This window comes from Syngnathus leptorhynchus, chromosome 8, assembly GCF_054491065.1.
Source record: "Syngnathus leptorhynchus isolate UIUO chromosome 8, UIUO_Slep, whole genome shotgun sequence".
Classification (NCBI taxonomy): domain Eukaryota; kingdom Metazoa; phylum Chordata; class Actinopteri; order Syngnathiformes; family Syngnathidae; genus Syngnathus; species Syngnathus leptorhynchus.
Genome location: NC_141202.1, coordinates 11,054,816 through 11,065,349, shown reverse-complemented (window position 1 = coordinate 11,065,349; position 10,534 = coordinate 11,054,816). Strand labels below are relative to the sequence as shown.

At 42.7% G+C, this 10,534-nt stretch overlaps 1 protein-coding gene across 1 annotated transcript; it reads left to right on the top strand.

The window, feature by feature from the left end:
- Window positions 1–2,317: 2,317 nt before the first annotated feature.
- Window positions 2,318–10,261, top strand: il11a (interleukin 11a). The gene is made up of 5 exons (XM_085917884.1): window positions 2,318–2,489; window positions 3,168–3,325; window positions 7,742–7,837; window positions 7,991–8,152; window positions 8,910–10,261. Exons 1-5 carry the CDS (start codon window positions 2,483–2,485, stop codon window positions 9,108–9,110), a joined length of 624 nt encoding a protein of 207 aa, XP_085774010.1. The 5' UTR covers window positions 2,318–2,482; the 3' UTR covers window positions 9,111–10,261.
- Window positions 10,262–10,534: the final 273 nt, after the last annotated feature.

Below are 10,534 nucleotides of genomic sequence, written 5' to 3'. Positions count from 1 at the left end.
TGTATTGTCTAAAAGCCTTTAATTATCGCAACCATAAAGTCTTACGGGCATCTGTGTGTCTGAGTGTGTGTTGTTGATCCTGCGAACCACCCAGGAGACCCCCATCATGAGCGCAAAGCAGAGAGAGTGACTAACTTCACTCTTTCTTTTCTTCTCCACCCCAGCTGTGTCTTCAAACGGCCTTTTGATGTGGCAAATGAGAAATAAGGACCCCGTGTGTCAATATCATCTCCCCTGGCTTTTCTTCCAGGTCGCCCACCTGAGAAATGAGCTCGCCAGTGTTTTCGGTCTTTCGCTTGGTGACCGTGATTGCCGGCGGTGGCCGTTCCGCTCCCGCACAAAAATGTCCCGCTTGCCAAATATTACCTGACCGCATCACGAGTTTATGTTTCCTTCTTCCTTCTTAGTTTTCTCTCAGTTTCTTTCCTTGTGGGTGCTTTAACTTGAAAGTAGTGTATACACACTGATGCATGATCCCTCTGGCATGACTGGAAAGTCATTTTTGCCCTTTTGCAACAGTGGGTCACGCTTTACTGCACCTGACGGAATCTTTCCAGTCAGTCCTACTCAGCTCAATATGCAGTGTGCATGTGTGGCGTGTTTGAGGGGGGAAATGCATGAAACAGAACACGAGTAAAAAAAAAAAAAATCATCCCTCCATTTTTGGTGTTATTACCGTTGCTGGTGAGATTCACGAAATTAAAATCTATCGGTCGTAACATTTACATTAAGGAACATTTCTAAATGATTAAATGCAAAAGTGTTGCACCGTATGTAAAGTTAAATAATATACACCACAAATCAACTGCAGTGAAAAAGTTGCAGCCACTATGACAAAAAGTTTGAACATTTAATTCAGAAAATTCCGTCATGTACCACAGGAGGGCGCCTCAGCGCTCTTTGATAGTTATTGAATTATATATATATATATATATATACAGTAAAACTGTCTTAAAAGTGGCGGATATTTAGTTTTTAGAGTAATCGCTTAATTTTTGGAAAAACAAATTGTGTTATGACTGATCCTCAGAAAGGTTTCCCCTCAAGTGAGTGAGGGAGGGGCCACAATCAATTAATTAGCCACCCGTGTACTTTTTCAGTTTGCTTTGCCCATCTAAACATTTCCATTCATCCTTGGAACGATAGTGTGAGGAGGAATCTTGTTTGTGCCTCGACGAGTCGTGTGTGTTCGTTATATATGCATGTTGTCATGCTGTCTGTCCTTCGTGACCTCGCTGAGTGGGCACCCCACCCACAATATGCAAGCGTGCGCTCATGCCCCTGAAAAAAAAAAAAAAAAAATGCATGGATGTGCATGTGTTCTCACTGTTTCTATGCAACGAGTCTCGGAGGCCCCTTCTGGTCCAGTCCTGGACAACACTTCTCTCTCCTATCCGTCGCTCACTCCTCACTCTTTCCTTCACCCTGGGGAGGGAGGAAGGGAGGGAGAAAGAAAAAATGGGAGGTGGATAGTATGTGTGTGTGTGTGTGTGTGTGTGTGTTTGTGGTGGGTGGCGGGGCAGTGGAAATAACAGGCTGCTGTCTCAAGAGGGGCAGAAAAAGAGCCAGGGGTGAGAAAAAGAGGGAGAGAAAGGTGTTTGCAGGGCACGAGGGAGCTTTCATCTAAATATTTGTGGGGGGAAATAAAATGACCTCCAGGCATGTGCGAGTTATGAAAGGCACGCGAGCGATGAGCTGGGCTGATAACACGTAAAGACAATGGGCAAAGGAGGAAGCGATTTGGATTGGGAGATTGCCAGATATGAAGAGATGGGGACATGATTGGCGCGCTGATGCGGCCGCAGGAAGTAGCGCAAGATAGGAGACGGCAGGGATGGGAGGGGAGAAAGTGATAGAGGAAAGAAAACAAGAAAGAAAGAAAAAAAAACACAACGGAATCTTTAGAGAAAAAAAAAAGTTTTGCAAAGAGAGAGAGAGCGCGAGAGAGAGAGGGAGGAGAGTAGAGGGGCAAAAGGGAGGGGAGAGAAAAAGAGAGAGAGTGCGTGTGTCTGTGTGTGTGTGTTTTTATGAATGAAGTGAGTCACTGGCGATGTGTCATAGGCCCGACGTCTTTATAAAGGAAGTTTTAAACAAGCCTAAACACTTCACTTGCGCGCAAAAATTGGACTTACCACACATCGCATCCTTCTCTCTCTGCATTTCTCTCTTTTTCTCTACTCTGCCCAAGTGCCTCTCTACCTTCCAAAAACATCTCAAACTTTGCTCCAAACTTAGAAAAAACAAAAAGTTGGACGAGATTTTCTTTATTATCCCCCACAATTCACCTTGTCTCTAGCGCGCTCCATCAGAGGTGTAAGGACGCACTTTGCTCCTCATTTGGACTGAAAAGGCGCCAAAGGAGAAGCCGGAGCACGTGACACATCTTGCCGGAGCGCCCGTTGATTTATTGTTCTTTTTTTTTTTTTTTACCATTTATTTATTTGTCTACCTGCTGTTTCCATTCTTTTGGATTCGAACCAATATGAAATGTAAGTGAAAGTGTGAATGGATAGATGTGAATTGAAAAATAAATCCAATGTAGTTAGATTGGAATTTGAACAATAATGCATGAAAGTCAAAACTGTGGGCACAGTGTCCAAAAAATTGAACAGTTCATTTGGATATACAGAATTTCAGCGCATGTTTTAAAAGTCCTGTTTTAACTATCCTGAAACTGATTCTTGTTTGGAGGACGCGTATGTTATTTTGTCTTGCGGTTCACCTGTAATTATCAAGCCTCCAGTGTGGCTTCAGCACCACAGTGGTGCCCTCCTTTTTTTTTTTTTTTTTGAAATGCTTGTATTTGAACTTGAAAGGCAAAAAGAATGAATGAGCTTACTGTTTGCCGCGCCTGACTTGGCCCCCGGTCTATATAATTTATAGCGGCAACACACGCGCCTATCCAGTTGCAGGTGTGACAATCAGCTGCATTCATTGCGTAGCTTTATCCAGGCCAGGAGTGATGCTGATGTTAATGATTTGCTTGTGAAAACATGAATCTGTCACCGAGGCTCAACGCGGGGGCGCCCCCGTGCCAAGTCTGGAGCTATTGTTTATATTATGGTGCAATATCTTCCCCTGAAGTTGACAGCAACGGCCCCTGAGGTCATGATCACTAGTGCAGCTCTTGGTTAATTGCTTCCGTTTTTCTCGTCCTTCTTTTGCAGTGCTGCTCGACTCCTCGTCGTCTCTGCTCTTCTCACTGCTATTGGCCCAGCTGCCCGTCTTCACGTCCGCCTCCCCGGTGCCTCAGCGGCGGCCCAGTGAGATGGACAAGCTGTCCAACCAGACCAAAAATCTCATGAAGCTCACGCAAGAACTGCTGGTGAGTGCATGGAGGGAGGTCAAACTCAAGGCCAGTGGGCAAGCCATTAGCTGCTTGCTAAGCTTTGAAAAGTGCTAATTATGGGGCAATCATTACCAAGGAAAGCAACAGCTAGCTATACGTCTAATCCATAAAAAAAACGGTGTGGCTGTAAAACAACATACAAAGCATCATTTCCCATTGAAATGAATGGAAATGTAATCAATTTGTTCCCGCCTCCCAAAATGGGTGTCTTTTCTCAAATAAAATTTGCGCTACAGATAACATGCCAAAACAAAAAAAAATTTTGCACTTTGTCACATAGCTCTAATTTATATCTCGAGATAAAAAAAAGAAGCTGAGTGACGTCATGTATTGATAAATCGTTTTCGGTCTCGTGCTTGTGACAGCGCTTGCTAACTATTGCACCAGAACTTAATTAGCTAATAGCATTAATTAAAGCGCTAATGTTATCTACAGATTTACCCTGCTGCCTTTTTTGCATACTTTGTGAGCTCAGTCATTACGTAGGACTCTGGTCAGACTTAAGCTGCTTTACCCTACTGGCCAGAGTCTTAGACCAGAGCAAAGATTTGACTGAGTGATCTCACTCTCGGGTTTTTTTTTTTTTTCATCCAAACGGGCCCACGGAAAGCTGACTCAGCAACCTTATGTCACCCGACTCACGACAAGGGAATAAAGAAAAATAACATGACAAGAAGAGTCAAGCTAGTGGTTTAAAAAAAAAAAAAAAAATCCATGCCAAGACATTTCTCGCCTCCAGCTCAACCGAACATACCAATCATGAAACAGCAACAAACAATACTGTATGAGAAGTTTGCATGAAATCATGTTTGGGTTCTGCGGCAAGACTCTTAAAGTGTGATTGGAGAGGCGGAAGCTTGAATTTTTCCTACCGCTAAATCGTATTGTACAAACACGTCTGGCTGGAAAATCAGATGCCGACAATGTAGCCAAGACTTGTCTCCAGCTGGCGTTTTATAACAGGTGAAAATACATGCGGATCATATCTCGGCATCTTTGGTTTCGCACGGCTGAGCCACATTCTATTTTTGCATTATGCAAACCTTAAAACTCTTTGTGTTGAGGAGATAAAGCCAAAAATAGCCTCATACTCTCTCTAGTCTTGATCGCTTGGTGTGTAGAAGAAGTGTGTGTTGTGCGTGTGTGTGTTTTGAGGCTATCGCTGTCGCCATCGTCTAACCTGTGGTTCAGTTCCCCAAAACACACACGCACACATCAAGGAGCATTGGGGACAGTATTTGACAGTGTTCAGTAACATGGAAGATGTCTTTTTTTTCTTATTGTGTGGAATTTTTGCTAAAAAGAGGACGTCGTTCGGAAAGATAAATAGAATAGGAATCCGTGGAAAGTCCCAGCTTGAGCGGCAATGAAAGTGATGCTTTTAAAAGAGGAGCTAGAGCGTATACGTTTATATAAGTTTCTAGCGACAAAAACACCTAAACGTGGCCAAGTGTGTCCGTCCGGGGGTAAAGATACACGTGCGCATTTTTGCGGTTCCACGCTGCGTATTGAGGTTTTCTGTAAATAGTCACGGTTGTGTAGGTGTGGTGTAGAGTTGTTTGACTTTTGGTCGCCACAGCAAAGTGACTTGATAAAAATCGAGCAAGATTTATCACATTGCTGTATTTGCATTCAGGAAGACTAAGGGAGGCTGGATGCTAAGTTTTGTCGGGTGAGGTCATGAGCCGCAATGGAGGGAGCAAGAAAAGGGAGGATAAGCGGGTGAATTAAAAGGCTGAGAAAGATGGAGCGAAAAACCACCAGAGATGAAGAGATCGGGCAGCCAGAGTGGCGTGCGTGCATGTGTGTGTGCGTGTGTGTGTGTACCTGGCATGACCGATGGATGGAAGAAGACAAAAGCTGCAGAGACAAAACAGAAGACAACAAAATAAAAGCTCGTCTTTAGAGACACAATGCGGCGCATTCACGCCGAAAAGATATCAACACAAAAAACAAAAACACTGCGAAACGAGTACACGAAACATCAGGTCCAGACAACATGTTTCCACAAAACAGCTCTGAACGCTAATCATCTTAATGTTGTTGTGTTCCTCTCCGTGGAATGACGCATGGCGCATCGCTCATTTATGTTCATTAGCAGGCGTAATGGCTCTCGCTATGCTTTCTACTACCGTGTCACAATGACTTACAAGTGTCCCAAAGAAAACATTCGCAATTAGCCACGGCTGACGCCCAGAACAGACTCCAGCTAATGATCTCAACAGGCCACGCCCCCTCCAGCCTCAACACTCAATACTACACTTATTACATTTCTGAAAACCCAAAAAGATGGACGGTAGTTCGGGAAAATTTTATTGCTATGCGAGTAAAAACATTGCAGTCGCGCTATTTTGCTGGTTTTTATGTTGTTGTTAACGCTTGGTTCGATGAGGTGTAATTCAAATGCAGACCACTAGATGGCGGCACACTTATTTAGTCTGCGAAATTTGAAGATCATAACAGGAAGTACTGTATTCCTGCACCGCCTATATAAATTATTGAACGTAACATGCTGCAATACTTCTTTTTACGGCTAGTTTATTTTATAATGTATACATTTTGGACCATGTTTATTGGTTTATATTTTTTGTTGATAAGTGACATTTGCTAGTTTGGAAAAAAACATGCCTTGTTACAGTACATTGTTACGCTGTTTGTAGAACATTTTTATAATGGTTACCTGTTGCTTTTACTCTTTTTTACTCTAGTAACTGGATTTAAAAATGTAATTAGAGACTTCAAAAGAAAGAAGTGCTTTAAAAACATGCAGATAGAGTCTTTAAGTAGGGTATTACTTTGCCGCGGATTTCACTTACTGCAGGGGTGGTCTGTTACGTAACGCCCGCGATGAAGTGGGGGGGGATTACTATCAAATTACCACTGCTTTATTCACCTGCATGCATATTGTTTACCCCCCTCTGGCGGCCCGGATGGGAACTACAGCAGCGTGAGAGCAGACGTAGCTGGGCAGTGGGCAATACTGCGTCATCGCATCTTTTTATAGTGTCCTGGAGTTTCCCTTCAGCTGTGTGCTGTCGCTGCTCGCTGCCTTCTTGGTCACGACGTGCGTTGTTGAGTGCACAAAACATCCTGTGGGTTCAGGTCACTTATTCACATTGTTGACACGTAGGGAAATGTACTTGGGTCGAGATATAAAAAAAAAAAAATGTATGGTAAAAGTTGAAGTTCTCCTTTAACTGCTTAAGACCCCATAACATGAATTCAAAGATTTGTGTCTAAATGGGACTGAGACGACGTAGTACTGAATTGTGGATGTTGTGATACTTTCAGTATTTCGTTTTTTCTTTTTTTTTTTGCCTGTTAGCTTAAAGCTAGCTTGTGGTTAGCGCCGCTCATCCCCACCCAGCGGGATATATTCCTGCCACTGAAGGCTTTAAAAAGGAAGTGACATAACAAATTCTTTACAGCAATATTTTCTATGTGCCCCCACTCGCCTAAATACCGTACAGATGAATATTGTGTTTGTAGAATATAAATTAAGAAGCAAAATTAACTTGTTTTTATCCATCTCAGGGAGTGGCCATTTTGCCATTTGCAGCCGACTGAAAATGACGTCACAGTGCCTAAGGGCTTTTTTCTGGGTTAGGTCATGTGACATTCACGAGCGGGTATATATTCACAGCCTAATTAAACATTAAGGGATGCGTCATACGGGAAAGATGCTAAACAAAGTAGTTATCCATTTTGCAGGTCATAGGGAAGGTATTTGATTGACAATGGAGAGCTGGGTGATGTCAGGACATTCAGTCGCCACAGGATTTGAGAGCGGCGGCAACTGCTTGATTTTTTTTTTTTCTTTTGAAGACAGATTTTATCAACTTGGATCATTTTCAATCATTTAAATTTGGTGGGGTTATTAACAGCACTCTTTCTACGATGTGAAATTGAAGATCAGAGTAAACAAAAGTACAATATCTGTTTTGATAAATTGACACAAGCGGGGGGGGGGGCTGTTTTAATAACTTGCAACCCCCAAAAATACAGAATTAGCCAATGATACCTTTTTTTTAACATCACCAACCTATTCTGTCAACGTAAGGAGTAAAAATTATGTATCTGTTTTCAAATTAGTCAAGTTAAGTAGAAATATCTGAAAAATCTACTCAAGTACAGTAACCAAGTACTTGTTATTTCCCACCACTGACATTTGGGGAGGTTGAGTTCGAGTGAACTCGCAGCGACCCCGCTCGACCGCACGTCCCTCGGCGAGCGCTACTGTCTGAAAGCGCAGGAAACAAAGCGTCTGCCGGCTAACGCTGTCACAGCGCTAATACTTTCCTCATGCTGCCGTGACTTGTCTGAGGGATGAGCGAGCGCGAGTGTGCTGATGCAAGATAGTGACGAGCGGCTGTGTGTTGTTTTCTCCTTCAGAGGGAGCATGCCTTCGACTCTGACGTGGAGCCCCACAGGTTCAGGTCCCTGCCAGAAATGAGCAACAGATCAGCCAATGATCTCAACAACCTTGAGGTAATGCCCCCGATAATGTGTTTCTTCTGTGTGTGCGTGTTTCTGGGAGAAGAGCTTGGCCTGTTTTCTTCGTCTTCCTCGCGCAGTTACAGCACATCTTGCCACACCCATGCTCAGTCTCTCAACTTTTTTTTTTTTCTTCTTCTCCCTCAGCTGAAGCCCACACTCTCTCAGCTGCACGCTGACCTGAAGCTGTATGAGCACCACTTTGAGTGGCTCAACAGGGTGTCCAAGAAGCACCACCACCCGGCGCTGCCCAAGCTGGCCGAGGTGATCAAGGAGATGAAGTCGCTCATCAATCTTTTGCACCGTCAGGTGAGGAACTGAACTTCAACTTTACTTTGAGTGTGTTGAAGCAGTTAAAAGCCATGCATCCATTTTTTTTTCTTTCATAACGTGGGTGGGCGTAATGAGCCTATCCCAGCTGACTTATGGCCCTTTTCCGCTGCAAGGTCCCTCAGCTTGCTCTAGTTTTGAAACTTTTCCATTCCACAGAAGTCATCCCGAGAGAATAAACCCTGTCACAACTAGCAGAAAGCTGCAAGTAGCAGAAAGCTGCCCCGCCCCCCAAGTATTTAGCTTTGCCCATAGATGCCCCCCCCCGACAGAAAAAATGGCTCCAAAGCACTACATTTGTACTAGTCCAGCGTCTTTTCTTGTATAATACTGTAAAGGTTACTTGAAAACAACACGCTCAAGATGGCGCCAAAGCCTTTTCTAGTATCAAAGTAGTGCTTTGGTGCCAGTCGAGAATCTCCTGTACATGGTAGAACAAGCAACCTCCATTAGTTGCACTTTGTAATTTGACCATTTTTCATTTGATTGAACTCACCTCAAAACCCTGCCTCATATAAAAGTAGTGCTTTGGTGGCATCTTGTGGCATCTTTGGAGTTTTTCTGTGAACACAAGGAAATAGATTTGGGGAACACTCAAGTCCAGCCGTGAGTAAGAATCTGGTTCGAAATCAACATAAGGTGCCACAAGACGGCGGCAAAGCACTGCCGATAGCCAAAATGTAACACATTTCTAGAAGGTTGAGTAAACTAATCTATGGTTCATCTTTGCCAACAGATGCAGAGGGTGGATGCGCCGAAGCTGACCCCAGCCACCCCTTCCCTCCCACCGCACCTCCCTTACCAGTTTGACGTGCTCCAGTCCAGCCAGGAGCTCCTCCACCACTTCAAGCTTTTCTGCGATTGGGCATACAGAGCGTTCATTAGCCTCAAGCCAAAGATCTCAAAATCACAGCTCAATGAGAATTCATCCAAGTGAGAACGGGGGGAACGGGTTGTTGTCGGTGTGCAATGTTGTCAACGGCATCCCAAAAGTCCGCGATAACAACTAACGAACGGCATGTGCGGAGAATCCGATTTCTTTCCACCAGAGCCAAACGCGATGCGCTATAATGCCACGACAATAACAATCCCCCAGCGCAAGTAACTATGGTGATCATTATTTCCTGCTTTTTCCTAGTTTATGACCATGTTATTTATGTATTTATTTATTTATTGACTGTTAGTCATTTATTTAATGTTATTTATTTGAAGTTGTTGCGCGTCACCTGGCATCTTCATTTCTCTATTGACGTGCATTTATTTGACCACATACTTTGTGTTTTTTTTGTGTCTCACTGATCTCCGTAGCACTTCCTGAACGTCTGATAATTGTCTCTCTTTCTAATTACTTGGTATTTGTGCATTTATTCATTTGACTTTTCTCCAGTAAATGTGGCATACATCTGTGATTGTCACAATTTTGTCCACACAGTAGTGCCCTTAAAATAATAGCTTAAAAAAAAATCCTACGTGCCAGTTACATCACGTCAAAGCCAGATTGGAGGGCGAAGACAAGTGAATGCTTTTTAGTGCCAGAGTCAAAGTTTCTATTTTTGTAACGCCTGTTTCTCACACTTTGCATGAGGAAACATCTCTAATGTGGTAAGGTTGTTTGAGTGGGCCCTGTTGTTAAGCACTGATGGACCTGATTAGATTCTTTGCACAAACTTGTAGGATTAGCTTCTTGGATGAGTGAGGGGGCTGATTTTGAAACAATGCTTTGGGATTTTAAAAGATTTGTTTTAAGTTAAACTCTAAAAGTCTTAAAATACTATGTATTGTGACACTCTTAAAGGTGTACATAATTGTACATGAATGTAAATTGTTGTACAGTGCTATCTGTGTTATGATATTTTCTACAATATAATTTAGATTACCAATTTTCTCACTATCATTTTCGTTCCTTCCTTTTATAGTATTTGTTACAGTATTGGCTATTTATTTAAGTAATTTGGTGGAATTATTTATTTTTTGTGCTGCAAAGGAGCAAGTCTCCTCTCCTTATTTTTTTTTTATACTTTTATACAGTTTGTATTCTAGTACACTTAAATTACGATATGTTAAATTATTGTAACATCGAGATGCCTCTTCCAGACACTGATTGGCCTCAATGTGAAATATGTGCCTTGGTGAAATAAAAACTACAGAATGTGCAAATGGGATGTATGTATTATTCTTATTATTTTATTCTTATAATTAATTGTTATTTTATTTTCATGGCGCAAACGACTCGGGCTATGTTCGGGATGACTCCAGATCCACCAAACACTTTTTTTTCCCAATATTTATCAGCTCAACCAGCTTTAAATGGCACGCCCTGTAAAAGTTGGAAAACTATTTTCCTTTGACTTTGAACAATAA

Excerpts from the sequence above, each read along its gene's own strand:
- il11a (XM_085917884.1), top strand. Across the intron at positions 7,838-7,990 it reads ATGATCTCAACAACCTTGAG|CTGAAGCCCACACTCTCTCA; the intron begins GTAATGCCCCCG and ends CTTCTCCCTCAG. Across the intron at positions 8,153-8,909 it reads TCAATCTTTTGCACCGTCAG|ATGCAGAGGGTGGATGCGCC; the intron begins GTGAGGAACTGA and ends CTTTGCCAACAG.